Source organism: Vollenhovia emeryi, unplaced genomic scaffold (genome assembly GCF_000949405.1).
Source record: "Vollenhovia emeryi isolate VEMERY1.0 unplaced genomic scaffold, V.emery_V1.0 DF939188.1, whole genome shotgun sequence".
NCBI lineage: Eukaryota > Metazoa > Arthropoda > Insecta > Hymenoptera > Formicidae > Vollenhovia > Vollenhovia emeryi.
This window is the reverse complement of record NW_011967178.1, coordinates 857090-883664: the sequence shown is the minus strand read 5'-3', so window position 1 is coordinate 883664 and position 26575 is coordinate 857090. Positions and strand designations below refer to the sequence as shown.

General features: G+C 38.8%; 3 protein-coding genes and 1 non-coding gene across 9 annotated transcripts in view; 1 reads left to right on the top strand and 3 right to left on the bottom strand.

Moving 5' to 3' along the window:
- Positions 1-2640: 2640 nt before the first annotated feature.
- Trnat-ugu lies at positions 2641-2713 on the bottom strand. Its single transcript has one exon. It is a non-coding gene; the product is annotated as a tRNA-Thr (tRNA).
- A 1158-nt stretch (positions 2714-3871) lies between these two features.
- LOC105562443 (protein PIH1D3) lies at positions 3872-10676 on the bottom strand. Its single transcript, XM_012013290.1, has 5 exons — positions 10499-10676; positions 8355-8557; positions 7067-7194; positions 6716-6886; positions 3872-4223 (listed from the first exon to the last, which is right to left on the bottom strand). The coding sequence occupies exons 1-4, from the start codon at positions 10611-10613 to the stop codon at positions 6757-6759; spliced, it is 576 nt and encodes a 191-aa protein (XP_011868680.1). The 5' UTR covers positions 10614-10676; the 3' UTR covers positions 3872-4223; positions 6716-6756.
- A 2538-nt stretch (positions 10677-13214) lies between these two features.
- On the top strand, positions 13215-18725 carry LOC105562441 (lysine--tRNA ligase). Of its 2 annotated transcripts, XM_012013288.1 has the most exons (9): positions 13215-13383; positions 14937-15124; positions 15595-15733; positions 15961-16410; positions 16820-17065; positions 17156-17578; positions 17751-17944; positions 18246-18408; positions 18575-18725. In XM_012013288.1, the coding sequence occupies exons 2-9, from the start codon at positions 15102-15104 to the stop codon at positions 18671-18673; spliced, it is 1737 nt and encodes a 578-aa protein (XP_011868678.1). In that variant the 5' UTR covers positions 13215-13383; positions 14937-15101; the 3' UTR covers positions 18674-18725. The 2 variants fall into 2 exon arrangements, with proteins under 2 accessions (XP_011868678.1, XP_011868677.1); XM_012013287.1 differs by lacking the exons at positions 13215-13383; positions 14937-15124 and adding an exon at positions 15139-15523.
- Positions 18726-18850: 125 nt separating this feature from the next.
- The window catches only part of LOC105562439 (OTU domain-containing protein 6B), a 9017-nt gene continuing 1292 nt past the window's right edge, over positions 18851-26575 (bottom strand). Inside the window, exons 1-7 of one of the 5 annotated variants that reach the window (XM_012013286.1) lie at positions 26325-26412; positions 25845-25907; positions 25197-25474; positions 21931-22173; positions 21389-21797; positions 21048-21267; positions 18851-20753 (exon numbers count right to left, since the gene is read on the bottom strand). In XM_012013286.1, coding sequence (XP_011868676.1) covers positions 20568-20753; positions 21048-21267; positions 21389-21797; positions 21931-21997 — 882 coding nt within the window. In that variant the 5' untranslated portion in view covers positions 21998-22173; positions 25197-25474; positions 25845-25907; positions 26325-26412 and the 3' untranslated portion in view covers positions 18851-20567. The other 4 variants (XM_012013282.1, XM_012013283.1, XM_012013285.1 and 1 more) reach the window with 4 other exon arrangements.

Below are 26575 nucleotides of genomic sequence, written 5' to 3'. Positions count from 1 at the left end.
GTTGAAATTTTTCCGAGACGGCGTTTCGGAGGCCATTATGGCTTTCCCATTTCTTGAATGATATCCCGGACGAAAGCGCAATGGCGCGAGAGGATGGCTAACGCTATCCGCGAGAAATGGAAAAATAATTGGCCGGATGCATACGCCAGTCCGGGCGCATTTCGGGAATATATCACGGAGACCGAGAACCACACCGTGCGCTCGCGGTACGGTGCACAGGTTTATTTCGCCTTTAGTTTATTTGCGGTTAGCTCCGCCGTACATAAAAGTTCCCGGGTCACCCGGAAAACGAAATTTTCAACTGTTCGTATTATTGTCGTCAGATCGTTGTTATAATTCTACAATTAATTGGAAGAAGTAGCTTGTCGTTAGCTTGCGTCATTTTATTCGTGATATTTTATTCGGTGACATACACTGATAAAAATATATCTTCATCCAAAAAAATATTACTTTACTTAAGAAAATTATTTATTATACTTAAAAAAAATTTTTTGTCAGTGTAGAAACCGACTATTAAACCTATTCGCGTCAGGTTTAAAGTACCTACACTCCCAGCCTTCAAAATCCACTAAGTTTTCAGAATATCATTTTTTCATCGATCGAATGCTGCATAAACTGTTTCGTGATTAAAGAATCTTTGCCATCTTTAACTAGAAGGTATATAGGATACAATAGATTTTTATTTAATCGTAAATCATCGGAGAGAACAATGGAAATTGCGACATATATTGTTGGGATGTAAAATACATTGTATGCGCAACTTCAGAAAGGATTTCTGTTACCGAGATAAAAATATTCTTGACGCATTTATATTTCTCACAACCTCATTTAGTATAAAAATTTAGTATAAAAATGAGACAATATCAAAATAAAACCAATAATTCTTATTCTCCTCTATCGAATTAAAGAAGATTGACTTACTATATTGAGACAAGAGTAACTTATATAAATGTAAGTTTATATATTCTTGCATTTAGAAAAAATGTTCCCTCCATCTCGCAACGCACGAAGTTGGCACCACGATATTCGACAAAAGACGATACACACTATCAATTTATTCTAGATTTAGAATTTTTCATTTTATTGCAAGTTTTTCCATCTGTCTGGTGCGCCGGTTTCTTTTCGGACGTACTTACATTTAAAAAAAGCCACGGGAGGGTGATAAAAAATTAAATCTGTTAGCATTCTCTCGAATGTAGGAAAGGTTTTACGTCGACGAGCGAAAACATTCGCGCGAGAAAAGCTTTCGCACAAACTTACCGCGACTATCTCGCGTAAATTTCAGGATCCGAAACAATATCACGTTGTATTACCGTTTATTGAGTCTTGACCGGAAGGCACTCAAGAAGCTCGGTGGCCACAATGGCTCAATGCTAAATTGAGAAAGTTCCGGAAAGTTTAATATCCCATATACTCCGCAGGGCCAGTCAACAATAATTCTCGTTACGTCTACAGGATGCACCAAAACTCGCGCATTTCCTTTAAATTATAAATATATCGGCGAACTCGCAAACCCGGTTTTTCTTAGCCCCAAGATTTGATTAATCACAAAATTGTCCATTGTTAAACACGAAATATCGTTGGATTTAAGATTCTATTATAGATTCCAGTAAAGTTCGCGCTTGGAATGAAAATTAATTAAAATTAATTTGTATTTAAAAAGTTAACATCTTCCATTCACCTCTCGAGTTTAATTAGCTTGTTAGTTTTTCTTCTTAACAGCAAAATCTGGAGTTCTTTAATGTATTCGCGAAAGGATAATAAACTCCAAATTTATCAAAGAAGTTGCACAGAGGAATTTGTAACTGATAAAGGGACGCAACAATCTCTGGTACACTCTGTATATTATGTATACTAAAACACTACGACGCAAACGATGTATCCCGAGAAAGGGTACAGTAGGGGGGGGGGGGGAAGCAAAGTTTCTTAATAAACGTTGACGTCGACACCGCGTGGCAATTCCTTAAGTCGATACAGAAACCCGCTTTTATGAACTGACTAACGGATTAGAAACGGACCTCCGTTTTAATCAAGCTCCGTAGAAATATTAATCGCGTTAAAAATAGACTCTAGTTGCATTCAGAAACTTTGAATCATATAATACATTATTCTAATATTGAAGTAAGAGATATTTCTAGACCCATTCATTTCTTAGACTTTTCTCAGCAGCCTGAAAATAGAAAGGTTTGTTGAAATATATTTCAATCGATCCGGCATAAAGAGATTATACGAGGTTTATACATATATTATTAATAATAATCACACAACTGCAAGTTCTGATATGACTAATGGAACTTCTTTCCTCTTATGCTTCAAAGGCGAATGATCGAATGAGTCACCATGTCACGATATCAACTTAGTGCACCATCATTAACGTTTTAACGTCATATCACATTTTTAAATAAACATTTCCGGACACGTGCTCGCGCAGTTACTTTCTTATGCATTTGTTGTTAATGAAACACACGACTAAAGTATTCCACATAGTGTGGAATTACGTTTATACGTTATATGTGAATATACATATATAATTAAACATATATTTCTATATGTGCACTATTATATGTGCGAAATCTGGAAATTAATGTTGTTTTCAATAATTTGTTAGCATGTGGTGCAAATAATATGAAAAAAAAAATCTGCCCCCAGAGAGATTTGAACTCTCGACCCCTGGTTTACAAGACCAGTGCTCTAACCCCTGAGCTATGGAGGCTTTCGAGTGAGAGTTCTTCCAACGTGCTAAAAAGTGTTAGGACGTAAGTCATATTTAATACATTAAATCGAGATAGTATTTTGAATGCAACGGAACTCTCTCTCTTTTTATTTCACAATATAATAGCGTTAGTTGAAAAAAATGTAAAAGATTCTCGCACATTAAAAAAGAATCCATTTATAAATACCGTAATTAAATATATATGTGAAAAGAGGCTCCATTAAATACAGTAATTAAATATATATGTAAGTACTTTCATAACATTATTAAAATTAAATTTTTATCGTTTTTAATTCTCCGTTGATAAACAAAGTCTTCTATTAAAATAAAATTCATGCTTCTCTTTCACGTTGTGTTAGAAAATATAAGTTTTTTTCGTAATAAATTCCTTACAATTTGTTTCTAAAGAAGGCTTATTTAGAAATATTATTAAACTGATTATACTATTTAAAGACTGTCTTAAGTGTTTATTTAGATAAATCATAGCGTAAGATTCCTACTTTACAATATAGCAACACTACTCCGAGTTTTCCCGAGTCAAAAGAATCCACTAATATTTCTCAGTACCTTTGAACCACTTCTTTCGGTGCTACGACTAAATATTAAATATTTATTTTAATACTGCATATTTATAAGAAAATACTCGCATGCACCGCCATCATGAATTTGCGTGTTGACACTTGGCATTTTATCCCGCATCTACTGGAAACTCGAAATTTCGGTGAAATTTCAATTCCGCTGAAACGTCGCTAAAAGCACGCATTCGCTCACGCTGATTTTTTCAATTCGCTCGGTCTTTATCTTATCGTAATTGATATACAACCGAAATAAGTATGTTAAATATAAGAGCACTATTCACGGCACTATAGTAAAAAAAAGAGTGTTTTACTTCAACATTGATGATGACAAACAAGGCGCGATGTGAAAAGCTCGTGAAAAGCGCCTTCCATCACTCGTTTTCCGGCAAATAAGCTACGAAATGCGGCGGAGGAAGTCGATGAAGGACAGCCCGTCGTAATGCAGCCGGTTCTATGTGCGCAGCCACTGTACCTTTTACATACATACCTTGGGGAGTGCATCCTTGAGTGCGTTCGCCGGGCGACAAAGTCCGCCCGCGCTCTCGTCGTAAAATCACTATGTCGCCTGTTTTAAGCTAACGCGACTTCGTGTATCTGCGTAAACTTTAAAAATAAATGAGGATAAAGTAAAATTTTATGACGACGTCGCTTGGATACAATTCAATTCGTACGAAAGCACCTTTATTGCCATTATTATTATTATTGGACGCATTATTGTACGCATCGCGAGCGTGATTTCCGCGAACTTAACTTAATCGCGAAGCGCTGTAAAAATCGACGGTATATCTTACAGATCGCCCCGCAGTTTCCACGGCAGGGTCGCGGAAGAGGAGTCTTTAGAAAAAGGAAGAAACTGCGCACAGTTTCGCAACGTAATTTTTTACGACGCTGTAACTTTGTACACGCCGGAACGATCGTCCGGGGGATCCTCTCTGCAAAAATGCGAAATAGAAAATTATTCGATAATAACGGCCAAGTTCGCCGTTTCGGAATTAAAAACTTGGGCCGCCGGAAATTAAGGCAAGAAACTAACGAACTACGTTCAAGGACTGATTAAGTTCCGACAGGGCTAATTAGAAGCGGCCCGTGCCATTCGTCGACTCGCGAAAATCGTGCTGATTTCATTAAGAGTATCCCACGCCACGTTGAATCGGGGAGCGCGTAAAAATGAAAAAGAGCGCGATCATTTTGAGTTTATGCATCTGCGTTCCGCGCGGAAAATAAATAAAGGCGAAACGAGTGCTCTTAGCCGAAGGTGGAAGCGGGAGCATTTGTTTGTTTCGCGTTATAAAGCACGCCGTACGTTTCCGTTTGAGTAATCCTCCGTTTTTACTGCGGAACAATTGCTTTGCTTTTTCACGCTCGCAAGTCCGCGAACGTCTTTCGTTGTCGCCGTTACGCCGGCTAATGTAATCTGGTTATCGTTAACATATTTATCGCAGTAATTGATCTTTAGAACTCGTAAACATGTAATTATGAGATCGCGATGCGTTTATATTTCAAGATAAGTAGAGAGGGAGACGTATGTACATTCCAAGTCTACCGACAAGTCAGCTACTCAATTTAATATCGAGATATTTACTTTTGCGTATACGTCAAATGCCACGTGTACGTTATTCACTCCAACGTTATTACTTCTTACTGATAACAACAAAAAATCTGCGTTATAAGCAAATTCCCTGTTATCAAAATTTATTTATTAGTACTTTCTTAATATTTATCAGATAAACGCGAGAAACATATTTCCAATACTTTTTATTTCTTTTAATTAACCGAATGCTTTCATAAAGACCTACATTATGTTATTTTTTCCGCTCATAATTTATTTTATTTAATAACTGCGCGCGCTAAATTTAAGATTTATTGTATTTTATGTCATTCGTTGTTCTCTTTTAATTTACTTAATTAACAAATTAATTAATACACTGCGACCAATATCGGCTGTATTATATGTAATGCTAATTCGAACAATGTGTTTTCATCCGCAAGAGCATTTAAGAAAGGAGGAAAAGGAGAGTGAAGGATCTACATTTTATGATCCAACTTTTTCCATCGTCTTGAACGAGAATGCAAGTGCATTCCCTTGCATCCTCCTGCAGCGCGTGTTATCGAAATCCCGGAAGCTCTTCGCCAAGCACGAACGATTGTCTCGCAGCGCAATCGTGGCCGGTCCATTCCGCCCCGACAGCCGCGCGCCTGTCGCCCATTATCGCCGATATTATTGTCGCTTCTCGCGCGATGAACGTTCAATTATGAACATCTCCCGGCACAATCGATGCTTATAATCGCGCGACGCGAGACGAACCAACGCGCGATGATTACAAAGGCGCAATTTTCTACTTGCAGGAAAATTAGCATCGCGTAACAGGCGCGATCAAGGACGTGGCATTACACGAAATGCAAATACAATTTTGTTGTCGACACGTTAGTCGCCACCGTGAGACGCGCGAGGTCGATGAAAGAAAAATCTATCAGGATGTAACGGGGTATGATAAACGTCTTTGATAATGAACGAGCGGAGGTCGCGTCCTCGTGCGCGCGTTATGAAACGTGCTCGCGCGAGGAGGATTACGTGTCTCGAAAATCATTTGGTTCATTCGCGTGGATCTGTCGCTCGGTGCTTTAAGGGGTCATTCCACTTTAACGGCCCAAAAACTACGCTTATCTTTAACAACCTTTTATAAAGTACTTTTTGAAACTTTTTTTTGAAACTGGCACCATTTTGTTATTTTTAAATAAAAACTCTTAATTGAGGTTCGGGACATAGCGACACTCATATCTCTTTTTGATTTTTTGTTTCAGGTGAGCCTGCATGATAAAAGTCATCAACGCAGCGGACTTGCATCTATTTTGACACGCCATTCGAACGGTGCAGAAAACGCTTAATTAAAAATTGTTTAAATGATAAATGGACTTACATGCTACAAAGTTATTTGTCCGATTTTGCAACACAAGAACCTTACTTGAGAGCGGACTGAGCATGACTGATTAAAATATAAAAAATAACTTTATAGCACGTAAGTCCATACATCATGAACTTCAATTGAAATCTCTGTATGTTTCTCTCTTTCTAACACTCTCATTTTCAGTATGATATTATAATGAAGATTCTTTCTGACTATCTCAGGTAACTATTAATTTAATATCTTGTATTGTTTATTGCATCTATGTAATAACTTGTAAATTTTTATTCGTATTGTCAGATCGCTTGAAAAGGACCAAAACCCATGGTCGAAACGTCGCGATGCTTTAATATTAAAATTACAAGATACGGTCAATTGAATTTTATGTTGAAAATAAGATAAAATAAGTTAATAAGATAAAGTAATGCCCACTGGACATTAGTGGGCATTGGTGTACAAGATTTTGGTCAGCGGTTTTCCCCTCGCCGGGAATACAATAAAAGGCACACTGAAACACTTACCAAGAGTTGCTGCGACAGGATAACGATGTATCGGTCCAGAATCAAAAGTTTACGTTATCCAGCTCGCGTTTGAGCCTCAGGGTGACCTCCAGGGTGGAGGTGTCGCTGTGCCACTTGGCGGATGACGCGTTCGGGTCCACCGGATGCGGCGTCGGTAGGTGCAGCCGGTATCTAGCGGAATCGCGACTGGTTTTACGCGTCGGGCAGATTTACAGCCTCGTAAAATTGTCAAAGAAGAGCGAGCTCGCCCGCGCCGAGTCTAACGCGACGCAGTCCGATGGCGAGCGAGCTTCGCTCTCCTTCTGTCACGCGGGGTCACGCCGATAAATTCCGGTCGTGGCTGCTCCTCACCTTGGACTGCGCACGTCGATCGCCTCGGATTCCACGGAGAGCTCCACGTTTTCCCGCGTTTCCTGGGGCAATTTCACCAGCACCGACAGCCACTCGCAGGACGCCGTGCTCGGCGTCTTAAAGCCCACCTAAATAACAATTCGTCCGTTCTCAAGGCCGCGATTCACACGCAAAGCCAGCGCCACACTATGCGCAGTTCGTAATGCGCGATTCGTGACTCGCGGTTTATCATTCGTAATCTGTTATTTGTCGTTTCGTTCGTGTTAACTTGGACAACTTTTAACTTTTACCCGTTGTCACAGGACTCGTATCACGAGTCTACAATTAGTCAGATCACCGGATACGAGAGAGAATAATTGATGTTTCGAGATGTTATCGTGACATTTGCGCCACATTTTTCCGATGCAAATTCTGTTCCTCCAGGAAAATTGTGTACAATTTTATTTTTAAAGCACGATTCGAAAACGATAATACATACATTTCATCGAGGGGGAAACCGCCAAAATCTTGTACGCCAATGCCCACTAATGCCCAGTGGGCATTACTTCATCTCATTATCTTATTTATGTCTTGTTTTATCTTAGTTTATCTTTATAATGCCCCAGCAAGACCTAATATCCAAACTAATGCCCAAAAATGCCTAGTAATGCCTAGTAATGACTAGGCATTACTAGGAATTTTTTAATTCTCCCAAGATTCGGTCCAATTTCTCACATTATTATAAGAGAAAGAGGCAAAAAAGAAACATTTGGATCACTTGGGATAATTTATGCTATTAAGTTAGAAAAAACTTAAACTTACAAAGTTTACTATATGAAATTTAATACCTTTATAAATCTTATAATAAACTTAAACATTATTTACATATTACTATTCCTCAGCCCTCCATGAAAATTTAAATTAATAAATATTACTAATAAAATACCCAGTAATGTCGCAAATCTGTACACCACAATGCCCTGAGCGGTTTCCCCCGCGCATTTAAAAAACGAAGTAAGTCTTATCGTTTCGTTCCACCACGGTCTTCCTTGCTTTCGACCCTGAATTTGCGTGACGAAAATACAGAGACGTTTGCCTCTGAGAAAAAGATACAGGTTTACCGACTATTTTGTCTAACTTATTCTTAGTACGCGCTTGGTATTGTCGAACTGTCCACAGTGCAGGCATAGAGTGTAAAATCGGTAAATCGGCTATTAAATCTACGACGAGAATATGAATGTGTACGAAACGCGATATTATACCCCTGCAATCCCTATTCGTAAGAGCAATGGAGAGGCGCGCGACTTACTCCCAGATAAACGTCTTCCGCCGTCACCGCCTGCTTAAACTTCATCTCGTATTCGGGCGCCTTCCTGGGGTCGTAATCCTGGGAGCTCCGGGTGTCGACCGCCTCCGAGGGATGCCAAATATCGTCGCCCGCGCCCCGTAGGGGTGCGTGAGGTCCCGAACGACCCTTCCCCGGATCGCTCGGTGCGCCGATGTCGCCCGGTCCTTCGGCAAATATTTCATTTCGCGAAAATGTGCGAATCTGCGAGTCCCGCTCGGCTAACGGCTAATAACGTCAACGTTGTCCCGAGAATAACGCGTGATAACATCGACCGCGGCCCGGAGGCGGCGCGTAAACTGTTTAACGGTAATTTAAAAACGGATGTGTAACGATGATTTATAATTAACGCGCGTTGCACGTCGCGCGATTGAGAATTACACGAGTCCTATTAGAATTAATGATTGACAGCGCAAATATAACTCGCAGCGGGTCGCCTCATTGGCCGTCGCGCCGCGTCGGATCGCCTGTAAAGCGTTACATCAATATTACCGGTTTGCGAGGAGGAAATCGATACACGTGCACATAAAACTCGCGGTACGTTACGCTCAGTTCTCAATTAGCTAGTTGCTACGTCTACGATCCGGCGAGGGGCGAGGAGAGAGGGGAGGAGGGATGCAATCCTTTGTAAAATAGAGGAAAGTCCTCTATTATAAAGATAGGTTTCTAATATGAGATAGCAGGTTTTCAATACCCAAATTCAATCGCAAATATTTCTTTGCAACGATTACGCAATCTAAGAATTAATTTTTCACTAAACAGTTTTCGCCCCGAGGGCAATAAACTCATGGTGGAATCAATAGATGATGCCTGTTAATTTAACAGAAACCCCACTTTCTCATGCTAGGAGCCTGTCTCATAATACGGGACTTGCCTCTAGCTACTTGAGGCTTCTGCTGGCGCTCGATTGCCAGCTTTGACGGTGCACGCAGCTTCTAGTTGAAAATTGTGAGCTACGAGGCGTGAAAAATAACGTCGAAAAGCTTAATTATTCTTGCGACGTACATACAGCGTCAGTTCTTCTTTTAGCGCGGCAGTAGCGTTAAAATGTACCGGAGGCTCTCGGTTTGCTATAATTTAATACGCGAAAGCAAATATTTATTTCAATTCGGCAGCTGTCGAAAAGCTTGTTTTCCGTCCTTGATTAGGTAAAATTCAATATTTGACACGTATGAGTTATTTATTGATTACTCAAACGAAAGCTTTCGATATATTTTACAAGTCTGCCCTATGGATTACAAACGCTACTTCACTGAGAAACAATGTTTTATTTAATGTGCGTTGCAAGAATTTTCATTTGCCGATTCTCGCTTTTGACGTCATCAATCCTAGATGGTCGCAGCGATAACCCAGATGGAAAAATCTTGCTGAAATCGGTGAAACGTGAAATAAAAAGTATTGAAAAGTTACTGAATGTATCTCTAAATGAATCACGGGTTTCCTTAATGAAATCCAGTGTAAAGATGAGGAAAGTTAGAGCAAAAAGTGTTGAAAAATGATAAAGTCATGAAATATTAGATATCATGAAGCTTATTGAATTTAGCTAAAAACTGTGTTACTTTTTCATGAAACTTTTTAACTGAATTTCAACTGAAACATTGATGAAATGATAACGAAATGGAGAGGGACTTTTAAATAAATCTCAGCAACATTTCATATCTTCAGTAAAATATTTCCAAAGGAGCGAACAGGAGCCCCAAGGAGCTTGATAAAATATTCTTTTCCTGTTTACCGTTGTTTCACATCCCCCCTTGAACTCATCCCCCGCGAGTTTCAGGCCCGCGGAAGCGGGCAACAATGCAAAATAAATAAAGCTCGGCTTGCGAGCACAGAGAAATGTGCGAACGAAGAATGCACGCACGCGCGCACGCGTGCGGTGCCGTTGTATCTGCCAATTAATTTGCGTTCCTCGCTTGGCCAAATAATATCCCGAACAATACATCGAATTAAACGTAACGATACAACGAGATTTTAGTTGGGCAGCACACGGACTCGAAATTGCACAGGGGAAATTAGCCGGCGCGCGGCGCTGATTGTTTTAACAGCAACAATTTTGCGCCGGGTATATCTATATCTCCATAATTAATCAGTCGTAAGCATAAACTCACCCAACTTCCTCGCGCCCGCCTGCGGTAGATCGTCCTCGTCGTCGGAGTCGTCCTTCGGCGGGCAGATTAAATTTTGAAGCGCCTCCAAATCCCCCGGACCGAAACACCCGTCCATCGCGAATATTACACGCGCGAGGGGCAGTTTTCCACAGTTCTCGCTCTCCGCCACGACACGACACGACACACAGTTCGCGAACAACAAATTGACGTCGCCATGGCGACGGACCCGCGGTTACCGGCCGATAAGGCGGTCCCGGAGCCGGATTTCGAAATTGACTCGGTCGAAAAATTCCACGTTTGACAACGCGCGGCGCCAAACTGTTTATCTATTAAATTGAATATGCAACAGCCGTCCCCGTCGGTCGAAGAACAATTTCAATCTCGTGTCATGTGAGACGGAAATAAAAATTGTCGAACGTACCGGCGGCACCGCGGTACGGTGACTTTTACAATTTATCTTCAATCATTTTTTTTATCGCACGTGTACAAAATGACGGTAACAGTGTTACAGATATAAGTATAACGCGCACGAAAATCAGAGTTATGCGCGTGGGAAAGATAAGGCAGCAATGCTTCGCCGAAATTAAAAAATACGACACTTGTAAAGTCGATTTAGAGCGTAACTAACGAAACACGATAAGCAGAAACGCGAAACCCTTCATGAAAAATTAAAGGCAAGTTTTTGTACATTCTGATTTTATATTTAGGATTTTTTCCACTCTCAAGACTTTATCTAGACATTTCGAAATCGTGTTAATACGATGATCTTGAATACAAAATCGGATTACGAATACCCAAAGTTGAGTTTAATCAGAAGTTCCGATTAACTTAATCTGCTCTCGAAAAATCAATCGGTGGATTATCACTGAGAGCAGTGAATAGTCACTGATTTACAGTTGAAAACTGCGATTTTCAGTGGTAAACTTGGAACTGCAAATCAGTGGCTATTAACTATTTTCAGGGATAATCCACTGATTGACTTTTAGAGAGTTTGATTGATCGGGTAATATTTATATTATTTCGTTAACATGGATGAAATCAATATTTTGCTGTTTAAGACATTGCTAAGAAAAATACTCTCTCTGATAGTCAATCAGTGAATTATCACTGAAAACAGTGAATAGTCACCGATTAGCAGTTACAAGTATACTATTGAAAATTGCAGTGGTATACTTATAACTGTAAATCAGTGATAATCCACTGATTGACTTTTAAAGAGCTTGCTTGTGCCGTTAGGATGTATAAAATTTTTGACTGGAAGTTCTGGCTATCTCGATATTTTGCAGCTTAAATATTTAATAGGTTTCATTATCTGATTCTCTGAATTAATGATCTTAAGTAACCTTCTAGTTGAATCCACCAGATTTCCAACGCAACCAGATTTTTTTTTTTACCGTGGTGGATTCGAAGGAAAAATTAGATTGGGGATAATGGATTTAGAAATCTTGCCGTGAGAAATTCTGCCGGTTGAATTGCTTCATGTGATTAAATTAACCGAAGTTTAATTGAAATTGCCCTCAAAGTCACCAGGCCTTCCCCGATTAAATTTTATTATAAGCGTCCATAAAACGAGACAGCCTTTTAAAGGTACAATTAATTAGAAAAAAAATGCCATTTTCGGGCTGAATCTCGGTAATCCACTAATAATATTTCCGCGTGAATTTTGTATACTTTTTCCTACTCGATAAACTACGAGTGCCGATTATTTGAACACAGCTGTTTGTTGGGGCAGTAAATCCACATATTTAAATTGATAATCGACGTAACTTTTTGATGTTAGCCCAGATAGCACAAGACATTCTATGAACATTTTAAGAATATTCGTCAAGAATATTTGGAATATTCCATAGGTCATTCTTATATATTAATTTATCTTATTCGACTGGCACCCCATGCAGGCAGCTGACGTAATTTGTCAGCTGCCTACGGCAAAGTGACATTTGACCTTTGACGTCATAATGACATTTCCGACGACATTTCGACGTCAAAATGACGATAAGTGACGTCAGCTGGCTACCTGGGGCTACTATAAATCTTTTTCGAATGTGAATAATCTATCGAACATAGCGTGTCGGTTATACGAGGTCTGTATCCGGAAAGTATCCGACCTTGTGCTGCAGCAAGAGAAAGAGCTACATCTGATCAATGGTATGATCACAGGTTTCACTGCCTTTTGCGTAAGATAAGTGTATTACACAATAAACAATGTGCAATACGTAAACTCGATGAATATTAAAAAAATTATTCTGATCGAATACTCCAAAGACATTCTCGGCGAATATTCTAAAAACGTTCTTCTTTGTTATGAGTATACGATTTCAAATTGTAATAATCTATATATCTATAGAATATTCAATTAGAATATTCTGAAATGAAGAATATTTGCACTCCAGAAGAATATTCATAGAACTATGTGTGCTATCTGGGAGTAAGCATCCTTTTAAATCATTATAAAAAATATATTGCGAAAAATACCCCGAGATTTGAACTTGGACCTCCCTACAATCGTCCGAGCAAAATGTACTAAGAAATTATCCGAGAGATATTTCCTTCGATTGCAGATTATGATATCATGTCAAATATCACTGGGATATCGAGTTCCGTTTAAGATACCGAGCAGTTGGACGTCTTCTAATCGAAGAGGAATTTTTATACTCGGGGGTTGCATCAGCCGATATTGCATCACCCCGTGCGAGATCCGGTAATCGGATCCCTGCATTGCGTTCGTTATCTACCAACAATACCAACGACTTTTCATCAGTTTGCTGCTTCTGCGGCGCACAACGACTGTTAGCGCAGGTATCGGTCCAGTCCTAGAATCGGAAGTCGTGAAAGAGAAGATCACTGGGCCTAGCTGGCGCAAGTCTCAGATTTTGCTGTGCGAGGTAACGAACGTCTTTACCAATTCGACCACAGAAGCCGTTTAAAAGTCCCCCAGACAAATTTGCACAACACATAAATGTATGCGCAAGGAATCCGATTTGGCCATAAATGCGCGCATAAGGAAATAGACCAATCAATTTCTTTATGCGTCTAAATCAACGAGCATCGAGCATTGAATCGTCATATTGATTTACATAACATGCTTATTGGTCTAGATGGTCTTGTGCTATGCATACCCAAGCAGCAAAATAGGGCGAAATTACGTTTATTTGACTTTCTGATAGGTTGAAAAGTCTGTTCGACCAAGCCCAATTTATGTTGTATCGACGTCGAAAGAAGATAAGTGGGGAATAAAGTAGAAGTAATTTTACGGTTGAAATTAGGCAACGTAAGGTATGTCGTCCTATAAGTCATAGTCTGATTTTGTGAAATAGACCTAGCAGAAGGTCGAATATCAGGCACATCTTGGTAATTTTGATCAAATACATAAAATTATACAATTATAGCCCAGCAAACACAGAACATTGAAACAACGTTGCGGCAATGTTATAATATTGCGCAATGTTCTATGTTTGCTGGGAGGTTACGGTAACTTTCAATAATTTAAGGATCAAGACCAATAACTCACTCTCAAGACAATTTTGCTACACATTTAAACTTAAACTTGGACCAATTTCCTTTATAGGTCATTTTCTGTGGTAATTTCAACTTTGTGGTTAGCTCCCACACGGCCGCAAGGTTTATTTCGCGCCTAAAATATTTCTTATTAGTCAAGTCGAACACACAGGTAAAATTTAGGTAATTCTGACCAGTTAAGTCATATCGCCTACGAGATTGAAATTACGTAACACAACACGGTCACATTTCCTTCAAAAGAGACTCTAATTTTGATTTATAAGTTGAATCGATATTAAAGGCACATCTTTGATCAAAATTTGGTCATTTATATATTTAATGTATAACTTTAAAGTCACTTAACTTTGAAAGCATTTCGTACGGTTAAATTATGTAATTTTCGACCTGTAAATAAGACTTCAAACGCCATGTGACTTTTAAGGCATGTTTTATGTCAGAAGTTGATAATTCTTTACTCAAGTTGGAAAATCTGACTTTGGTTTGGTCAAGATGCGCTGCTTTGCTGCTTGGGTATGTGCTATGCAATTTTGTGTGCGATGGCCCTTAAGCGGGGAGCACCCACTTTTGCATAGGTGCATAAGCATATGCAGAATGAACTTTATTAGTTCATAAATTAATAACATCAGTGATTTTCGTTGACCGTATCTGGCAATTAAAATTCTTATTGCGAAAAATATTACCCCGTGTTATTAATTTATTAATTACTCGTGGCGACTTTAAGAATATTCTTACTAGTTTATTAGTTCATCTCCTTGTGCATTTGCTTGTGGACCAATCAATTTCTTTATGCACATGCTTAATTATGCTCTTATGCCAAAGCATGTGTGCTTGCCGCTCGAGCGTTTTCGCTGCATCGCAAGACACGGAATTGACCTCCAGAGTTGATCGCACACGTGACAGAAATTGAAAATGCTTACAGCTTCCCGCGGAAATTCCGTTTCGATCCACCGCGATCGCTAACCTGGCCCACCTCGATCCGAGAATCCCGTCTGGCGTGTGTCACGTGCGGTTGAGCGCAGTTTGACCAACGCAACGGTGCCGGCGACGACCTTTCCTACGGCGGCCTGCCAACGTGGTGGACGCGATGAGCGAGAAGCTGTCGAAAAAGTAAGTAAAGCGCGCGACATCGAACGACGTCGGCGTGTCCGTGGGATATCCGTGCGTTGTGACGCCTCCCGTTCGTCCCGGCCGCTCGCGACGCGCGACTATTCCCCGCGCGGGCGGCATAACCTAAAACGGAGAAAGGCCCGACATGTGGCTCGTCGCCACGCGGTCTTGCACGTCTCTCGCTGCACGGCTGCTCGCACTTGCTCACAGACAGTAAATGTGTTGCGGAAAGATCTAAGCGGGTCACGTGGGTAAAGTCCAAGTCCCGGGAGACTGTCGCGCGACAAGCATGCTCGGCGCGATAACCAATGCTCGCGTTGCGCGGCCGATAGTGCGAACCTGGCTGGCGAGCCACGGGGCGAAGTTGCGTCAGACGTCTCCGCGTCGGTTTGCCACGAAGTGCGTAAATCAATCGTACGATACGTAACGCCCTGGTGCGAGATGAATTGAGACCGATATCCTGATTGCAGCGAGCTGAAGAGGCGTCTCAAGGCCGAGCAGAAGGCCAAGGAGAAGACCGACAAGGAGCAGGCCAGGACGCTCGCAGCGGCGGCTCAACCGAAGCCCTCTGAGAAGAAGGATGTCAAGGAAGAAGAGATCAGTCCAAATGTAAGTCTTGATGTGTCCAAATTTCAATTGGCATCGACTTGTCTCGAGGAGAGCTCGCAAAGAATAAAAGTCCTTTTGTCTCGCTAACAATTACTTTTTCTTGGACTTTTTTTTCACGATTCAATAACTCTGCTTTCGGTATCTCGCTCGAGTCTTGCACGATGCAAGATTAATCTTATTAAATCTTACGTTAATTTCGAAAGCTATAGAAATTCTATTGTTTACAGGAATACCTTAAGCTCCGGACGAATTTGGTTAATCAGCTGAAGACTGCCAATGACAATCCTTATCCGCACAAGTTTCACGTGTCGATCTCTCTCGAGGAGTTCATCGAGAAATTTAAGGATACAGTAAAAGATGGTGAGATACTCCAAGACGAGGTACATAGCGTTGCTGGACGCGTTCACTCTATTCGAGGATCCGGCGCCAAGCTGATCTTTTACGACCTTCGTGGGGAAGGTGTCAAAGTGCAAGTGATGGCCAACGCGAGATTGTACGAGAATGAGGAGAAGTTTGTAGCAGACACCGCAAAGATTAAGAGAGGCGATATCATAGGCGTCGTCGGCAAACCTGCCAAAAGTCAGAAGGGCGAATTCTCGATCATACCGCTCTCTATTACCCTCCTGAGTCCATGTCTGCACATGTTGCCGCATCTCTACTTCGGCCTCAAGGACAAGGTGAAAAGGAAATTGACAGAAAATTGCGATGATTCTTGAGCGGATATTAGAATCGTCGTGATAATTTCATGTAACTCGATACAACATATGTAATGTTATGTGACTATAATATTTTTGTCTAGTAGCAAATGCGATTGCTTGCATTAGTGCACACTAAGGCCTGTTTATAGTAAATTTTTACATTTAACTTTGTCTTCAATACATGTTCAAAGAGTATTTAGTCAAAACATGATCCGTACGGATGCTATACAGATCATTTTACTAGCTACGAAATATTTCAAGAGATATTTAAGATGATCCTTAAAGATAAGAATTGGCTGTAAACAAGCCTTAGTGTGCACTCAGTGCACACTAGTGCAAGCAACCGAATTCGTTACAAGTCGTGCTAAACGCTTTTGTATGCAATCAGGAAACGAGATTCCGACAGCGGTACCTGGATCTCATATTAAATGATAAAGTTCGACAAACCTTCCACACACGCGCCAAGATAATCGCTTATATGCGCAAGTTTCTTGACGATATGGGTTTCTTAGAAGTCGAGACTCCGATGATGAATATGATCGCTGGAGGAGCGACCGCCAAACCCTTTGTTACGCACCATAACGAACTCAATATGGATCTGTTCTTGAGAATTGCCCCGGAGTTGTATCTCAAGGTAAATAAAATTATTCCATTTCCCTAAAGTCTAAATTAATCTCGAATAAAAGGAAAGATAAGATACAACAGTACTGTAAACGTTTAATAGATGTTAGTCGTCGGTGGGATCGACAGAGTGTATGAGATCGGTAGGCAATTCAGGAACGAGGGCATCGACATGACTCACAATCCCGAGTTCACCACCTGTGAGTTTTATATGGCGTATGCCGATTACAATGACCTGATGGAGATGACGGAGAACATGGTGTCCGGCATGGTGAAGGCCATACATGGAAGTTACAAGTTAGTGTACCATCCGGACGGGCCGGAGGGCAAAGCATATGAAATCGACTTCACACCGCCCTTCAAGCGCATCTCGATGATGAAGACGTTGGAAGAGGTTCTGCAGGTCAAACTACCTCAAGCCGATCAGCTTAACACACCAACAGCAACCAAGTTCCTTAGCGATCTTTGTGACAAGCACCAGATCGAGTGTCCTCCACCTAGGACATCGGCGAGGTTGCTAGACAAGGTAAAACGTAGATCAAGCTTTGTGAGATACCTAACTTGAACTTTTGATCCTTTAGAATCTAGTAATCTTGATAAATAATATCCTGTACATGATTGAAAGGAAAAGGTGGTAGAAACGTTTGTATTTTCCAATTACACATAATATTAGCTACTCTAAATCTTTTGCAAAATAGCTCGTAGGAGATTTTATCGAAGAAACTTGTATCAATCCCACCTACATTATTGATCATCCGCAAGCAATGTCTCCATTGGCGAAATGGCACCGATTAGAGAAGGGTCTTACTGAACGGTTCGAGTTATTCGTTATGAAAAAGGAAATTTGCAATGCATACACCGAACTGAATGATCCAATCGTTCAGAGAGAAAGGTAAAAAGTCAAACTTTTAATTAAAAACTTGTATCAGTATAATATTAGTATGTTTTGAAAGATTATTCATGAATTAACTTGTTCAATTTTCAAATTGAAGAAATTATTGGACAACTGACAGGTAGTTTATTATTTTAAATTAATCCGTTCTCTTGTAGAGCAGATCAACTTAATAAACTACCTACCAGGGTTGTCCAACAATGTCTTCGATTGTTATTTATTCATTGGTGACGAAAATCATTTATTCTTGTTCAGGTTTACGATCATTTTGCAAATTTAAACATTTCAAATGTACATATAGGTTCGAGCAGCAGGCAAAGGATAAAGCAGCGGGCGACGAGGAAGCACAATCGGTTGACGAGAATTTCTGCACAGCTTTGGAGTACGGTTTGCCGCCAACAGCTGGTTGGGGAATGGGTGTGGATCGATTAACAATGTTCCTCACCGATTCGAATAATATTAAAGTGAGTATATAAATTAAGATATGTGTACTGTAGTTTTTTAAGTGTTTAGGAGAGAAAATCGAGAATTGTTTTAAGTTAATTTACTTGTTCACAAATTAAAATATTTTATATAGGACATTAGGGAGCGAGAGGGGGGATATCGTAAGAATGTACGTTTCTTTTGCAGGAAGTATTATTCTTCCCTCAAATGAAGCCGGACGATCCAAATAAAAACAAGGAAGTGACTGAAGATGATAAAGCGTCAAACGATAGTGCAGAAAAATAAAGTTAAAATTATTTATAAAAGTATACATAAAACTGATAAAATTTGAAAAGTATTTTAAAATATTTGAAGTTTCCATAATTTAATCGACAATTGGTTTATAGAAAAATACCTCTTTTTTTTTTATTAAAATTATATTAACTTCCAATTACAATAATTCAATTATACAAACGATGTTTATTATATGTATCATTTATTTCATACCCGACTACAACACGTTCATTACATACGATCAAACATTTACAAAGTCGCAAAAACATACAAGAACACAGTTATAGTATATGTACAGTATATTAAAGCGTCCCTTGTCCATTAACGTCACAATTACAAACCATTTGTATTCTTTATCTTTCTCTTTCATCATTTTGCCACATGGATGAACGATTGAAATCATAAGATTATTAAAATTACATAAAAAAATCTATAGAGTTAATCAGGAAACAGATAATGTTGAGAACAGAAGTTTTTGCAAGTAACGTCCTTGTGTATACTGAGCTACATTTTAAGACTAGGAATCTTAGTTCACTGTCGTTTCAAGATATGAATTAATAAGCTACATAGTACAAGAGCCTATTTATTAGAAAAGTTAAGGACCAAAGTTGATTCGTAGAAGGTAAAATGAATTAAAGGACTTACAGTCTTATCCTTTCTAAATCGAATCACATCACTAATTTATTCAACTGTCCGAATATACCTAGTATCGAAACCCAGTCTCGAATATTCCTCGTACATATAGATTTGACAGCCACTTGATATTTCCGAAACGTGATAGCTACCACAATGAACACGAATAGTATGCGCAATAAGATAGTACTTCAACCCTTGGAACAAACCAAAGAACATCGAATCTTAACAAGTATTTGCATATTTGCTGGCAGCATGTTTATATTGTCTGATATCCATTTGGAAAATAAATATAATTCTATATAAATTTAATCATAACACAAAAGCTCTAAACCAGTTCATACCTAACTCGCCGAGGTATTTATAATAGCCTGTACTGATAAATTTTCGTATGTCTAAACGCTCCTACAGTCCGCATTCCCATCGCACGTCTCGCACTAAATATGATTACCTGAAGCCTATTTAATATACAGGAAGATCACACACAATAGTGTATGATATGTTAAAAACCATTTACTTGATTTGTGTTAAATCCGAAGTTCCAATATGACGAAACATACATCTGCAAAACTTTAGGATGTGATTGAATTTATTAAATATGTAATGAAAATGTACCTTATAAATCTACAAAGAAGTTCTTATCTCTAGTATTTCAGTAAAATTTTATAGAACTTTCAGTCATGTTTAGCTCTAAATGTGCACATCCAAATGTAAGTCAGTAAACTATTATGAAACGGCCAAGAAAATACGATTTACTAATGATTCATTGATATGTATTTTGTATTTTTAACTAATCAATGACTGTAAAAAAAGAATTCTTAAAATGTGTGTGTGACTATTAAGATTACTGATCTGATCAATAATATATTTCGCGCATTTAATGTAACATGTTTCTAATTTGCAAAAAGTTAATTACATGCATTTCACATTGAGTCCTTTAATAGTCACGAAACACATTTGAAGAATTTCTCTTATAAATATTTTATCATTACATTTAATAATCACAATAATGTAAAGTTTAGAAATGCAATTCTCGTCGGAAGATTAAATATTCTGCTGGCAGCTTTTTCAACATTTTTATATGTATATACTTATCGATAAAAATATTTTATACTATTTAAAAATTTATTATTAATTTCTCACATAAAATAAATTAATGTATTGACTGGTAAAACATGTTTGTAAATGGAAACATGCTTAATTTGTTACGATCAATAATAGAAGTTGAAGACTGTTGTAACAAAATAGAAATAAAGTCTAGAGGGAACCTTTATCAGCTTTCCTCGTCCTGAGCGTGTTTCGTAACAGAATTGTAATGGGCCCCTAACTCATACATATGTCGATGATAGGTCAGTATTACCTTTCTGCCATTGCTGTATTCGTCACCAATGACGTATGGCGCTCCCGTAGCTTGTATGACCTCGATTGGGCATTTCAGTACGCGCGATAATACCTGCAACTGTAATAAAACAAAAACAATGAAATGTTTCACAAGAGAAAAGTATGCACATTAACAATTCATGACAGAGAGAGAAAATAATGCGAGCATTAAATGACTAGTCATCGTGTCCAGTCTACCAGTCTATAAAGACCTATGTCTACTATGCTAGAACTTGATCCAAGTTCTAGTCTCAAGAAATGTATAATCAACTTACGCCTATTCCATAAAAGCTGCACGTTTACTGGCTACGCATTTCTCGGAACTAGAACTTGGACCAAGTTCTAGCATCGTGAACACAGACTTTACATTTACCTCAACTGCGCCACCCCAAGCACTAGTTTCAGCCACATCGTTGCAATACTTTTCATATTTGTCTGGTGTCAATAGATCGTCGGACTCGGGATTAGAGAGAAATGGCAAAAAGTCGTTCATATTTTCTCTCAAATAATTAGCAGTCTTCGTTCTAAGGTCGTGCAGGCTGAGAGGCGCCTCTCCGTTTATCTTAAGCTGATGCGCCACTGCGTTATACAAACTAAAAACAAATTCGTACATTACGCTTAGCCAAGTAACTCACAAACCAAGTAAATTGTGATACAACTCATATTTCTTTCTTAGAACAATGTAGATAAGGCTACACGTTTTACGATCTTTACCAATGGCCGTCGCTAGGAATTTCGTAGATCATTAAGTCGCGCTCAGAAAGGATCTTCTTTATAGCTTCTATCTCGACATTCCTTTTGCCAAAGACATTAAGCGCTTCCTGCTCAATGATCCTCTGATTGCGTTCCTTCTCCGCGCTTGCCTTCTTCTCCCGTCTCTTCTGCGCTTTGGAAACCCTGTGTGCCGACTGCTCCGGGCAATTGTCTGTACTAATCTCTTCGCTCGCTTCCGCGGGCTCCGTCTGTTTATCGTTCAACGTAACATTAGCCAGTTTCCATGTGTTCAGCTCCTCCGTTTGACGGTTCTCCAAACTCTCTTCTAAGCGTCCTATCTCTTCCGTAATCTCCTTCTTCTTCTTCTTGTCTCCTTTACATATCGATTTCTTCAAGATCTGTATTTGCGCTACGATCAAGAGAGAAAGGTCGAGCATTAGACACCCACGTTGCGCAGACTTCCTAACCTCAAATCGACCACAGCAACAATGATTTAAAAAAAAAAAAAAAGAGGATAAAAGAGACCGTGATTTTCTAAATACCTTGCAGTTCCTTTCGTTCTTTCTTGTGCTTCTGCAGTAGTTCTTCCTCCGTTAACGCCTCTGCCATCGTAATTTAAATATAATCTCTACGACCTTCCGTCACTGACACACACTCCGTGCCAGAGAACCAACGGAACTGAACGGAACAGGAAGCTGGACTGCTGGACCTGCTGGACTCATTTGACGACCGCGACGAAAATCAAAGTGCACCGTGATTGGTCAAGTCGAATTCGCTCTTCTCTCCTACAGTGGTACCAGAGAGAAATCTGAGAGCGGCCACGCCGGTGTTTTACTTGATACCAATGGCGAATACAAATCTTCCCGGTAATATGGCCACTGATTAGAGTGGATTAGAGGGCTTCGTGAGGCTACGTGGAAACCCATTCGTGGAGATTGGCGGCATAAATGTACAATACAAATAAAAATGATCTACGAATATGGACTAAATTTATTTATTTTACATAGCTATAGTTTTTTTATTAATGAAAAAAACAAGTGGAGAAACAATTAACTTTTTTACATTATTAATGAAAAAAAAAACAAGTGGAGAAACAATGAACTTTTTTTACATTATTACAGTTATAGTTACGTTGTTAGCATATCGTTTGATGAAGAGGGTCCAGCAAGAGGGTCGTCCGCATCTGGAGGCTTATTTTTTGGTTTCTTAGGAAAATAAGCGTACAATTTATCCGACGACATCAGAGACAGATGTGTTGCGTCGATTGTCATGGTCAGAGCAGTTTCCCCTCTTGCTTTTAACGCCGATTTTAATACACAAGTGGCATTTGCAACGGCCGACGACAATTTGTTTCGTTTTTTCGATTTAATGTCCGTTAAAAGTGAAAATATCCTATCCGGATTGGTATTCGAATTTGGGAGCGCTCTGATAGAATTTAAGAGGGATTGTAAATGCGGATATTTGATTTCATCAGTTAAATATCGACTTTGTAAAATTTTTATCCACATGTCATCGAAATTTAATTTTGACAAACTTTGTTTCTCTGGTATCGTAAAATCTGAACTCAATTTGAACCATTCTCTTTTCAAGCCGTTTCCGTTAAAACCGCCGATGGTTCTGGCGATGAAAGAAACGTCGTTGTACGTTGTTGCCCTGTCATTACTTAATAAAGCTGTGTGCGGTAGAAAAACTTGTAATTTCGAAAAAAATACATCATTAACTGGTAACCTGTTATAAATTTCCTCGGCTGCGGTAACATAAAATTGTAAACAGTTCTTGCGAATAGTCGCGATCACGTTCGCATTGCCATCCTTCATTAGTTGGCAAAGGTATTCTTCGCATTCCAATCCTAAATTAATATCAATCAAACTTTTATGATTTTCACTTTTGCTAAACGTTACATTTGGCAAATCCTTTAAAACTTGTGACTTTAAAAAGTTTGTACAAATTTTAGTTAGCAAATTCATAGATTTGGAGTGTAACAAGTGAATTCTGGTTTCCGCAGCTTGGAAAAATGTATTTAACGTATTGAAGGAATGCAAAATGTATTTCAAGAACAGCAAATATGCCTTTATCTCCACGCTTTCCATTACGTTCAATAAATTGTCTCCGGTGTCCGTCTTTTCATTTATGATCGTTTCACTTAAAAAATGCTTTATAATGTCCCAAGAATCAAGAAGTTGTTCGATACATGCGTAATGAGACAGCCATCGCGTGTCAGATAATTCTGAGACTTTTTGATTGCTTTCTTGAGTACATTGAGAAAATTCACGAAAAATAGCTGTCCGCTTAGGACTACTGTTAATATAAGTCACCATTATTTTTACAAAGTCTTCGTAAATCTGAGGTATTTTGGCACATGCAGCGTCCGCGGCTAATTCGACAGAAAGACACGGACACGATAGTGTTAAGACATTTGTACACATTTCTTCTAAATATCTTTTAAAGACTAAATGTTTCCCTTGCATGAGAGATGCGTAGTCGCACGATAAAGCAATAATATTAGATAAAGGTATTTCGAGCTTCTGCAGTTCTCTCTTAAATACATCAAATAATTTTTCAGTACTGCAATCTGCCGAATCAATGTCAACTAGTTTTATTAATTGTGAGTGAACTTGTAACGTTTCAGGATTAACATATCGAACATGGAACGTCATCCACTTCTCGTTAGATATATCAGATGTTTCATCGATGAAAACAAAAAACTTGGTATTTTGAATGTTGCTCACTATGTAATCCGTTTCTACTGAACACAAGACGTTCGAAATTATATTTGTACATTTTGTACGCCCCATGCTCATGCTTTTTAGTACATTGGGATTTTTCGCTACATCTTGGAAAAAATGGAGTATCAACTTTGCCGTTTCGTGCGGGATGTTTTTGTCGGCAATTAAAGCAGCGTATCGAATCTCGGCTGATTTTTTTTGCTCCTCAAACAGCAAAAGCGATTCGTCAACTTGTAAATTTACATCCGTATTCGTAATGTATATTGGTGTATCACTTTGGCCACATTTACTCTTATGTGCATTAGACTTTGCGTGACGACAAATTTGTGACAAGCCACCGGTAATAGTTTTATCACAAATTGCGCAAAAAAAAGCGTTTGCATCATTCTCCACTTCGCGTAGCCATGGTTTAAACCTCTCAATCTCTAACCATTGTGGCCTAAACATTTTTCTACAAAGTGATTTTTTTTTAGAACTTTCATCAAGTTCTAATGGATCTTTGTCAATATTTTTTTTATGCTGCTCAGATCTGGCATGTCTTTCTATATGTGATGACGAGCTGCATGCAAAATCTTTATCGCATATAATACAGTGAAAAACGCTATCATCCAATGGTACTTTACGAATCCATGTGTTAAATCGTTCATCTTTCAGCCAACAATCTGAAAAGCGTCGCTTTCTTTTGTTTAACTTATCAGACGTTTCCATGTTAAAATAAAAAAAACCAAGAATTAACTGCGACACATAAATTTAACAAATTGATTAAACAGACCGAGTACAGAAAAATTTCTGAATATATAATTTTATAACCTGAGCATATATAGTCTATAGTCAGTTGAGCTTCACTAAACAAGGATTCTTCAGTTCATCAGGAGCATAATTCAAGAAGCGACCTTATCGCGAGTTTGCAAAGCCATGAGATAACATTAAATGCACTTATTTACCAGCACAATAAGTATGTTAAAATGATCTGACCATAAAAGAACGATCAGAAAGAATCTTCTTTATGGCTTGTATCGCGATATTCCTTTCGTCAAAGACATCAAACACTTCCTGCTCGACGAACCTCTGATTGAGGTTACCTTTTTTCTCCGCAATTGCTTTCTTCTACTGTCTTTTCTGCACTTCAGGAATTCTGTGTGACAACTACTCAGAAAAATTATCTTGGCCAATTTCTTCATTCACTTCTGTGGAGGCTGTTCGTTGTTCAGTGTAATATCAGTCAATCTCCACGTGTTCGACTCCCGCTTTGATGTTATTCCAAGCTTTCTTCTCTCTGTATACCCTATTTCTTCCGTAATATCTTTCTTATTCTTCCTTTCTCCTTACAATTTCTTTAAGGTCTGTACTTGAGCTAAAACTAAGAAAAAAAGATAGAGTATTAAGAGCTTTAGCAGAATAGTTGATTTAACTTCAAGATAATGATTTATGCTTTAAGCCTTTGTCTTAAATAACACATCGTGTACTGTGTGTAAGAGCTTAAGTAGAATGGCTGTCTTGTATTCTTCAAACATAAAACAGTTATTATTACTTTAAGACGAGGACTTGAAACGTAAAACATTGTTTTAAGAGTACAAGACAGCCGTTCTGTTCAGGCTCTAATACTGTATATTATGTCTCATGTCTTCAATGTATATACGAAAGCAGTTTGCAAGGAGTAAAAGTATAACTTTACTGAATAACTATTAATAGTGAATAGATATATTTTATAAATGCCGTGTTTAAATTACCATTCATTCTGTTTAGGTCCAAAGAATCCAGAATCAACAAAGTAAGCGCAGCATAAGAAGACCCTGCGTACAATAGAGAAAGTATTAGAAAAGAAGAGAGATTGAATATAATGCACGATGATAAAGAATAAAATATATACAAGATGTAAATAGAAAAATTATCATACAGACATAACCTAAAATATTCTAGATTATGGATTTAAACAATATAGATTTAATAATGTGATCGTTTTATATAAACAACACAAATAATAATAACGCCTTATACGATTAGGTTAAATCTCAGTGCCAAATAATTTTATGCATATATCTTTTTTCAACAAACCGCGCGCCGATAACTTTCGGTCTTGAACACAGTCTTAAACCGTAGTCGCAATAGTGTACGTAGTGAAATTGATAATCAATTTAATAGTTTAATTCAACATTTATAAACAAACTATAAAGAATTAATTGCGAAAAATATTACATCAAGATTCGAACCTGGACTTTCCTACTATCCGTAACGGGACACGAGTGTTCTTAACCAGAGGGAAGAGAGAAGCCTGAGAGATGCAGCGTTTGCAGATTCTGAGAGGGCGCTTATCGTATCACAGTATAACCAGTATGCCCACTCGCTCTTTTGTTTCACGTTCGCGCCGATCCGTACTGCGCATCCGACATGTTTTTATTATAACCAATCACAGGATTTTTGTACGTGTGTTAGTGCAAAGTCGGTGTGACATAGAAAAATT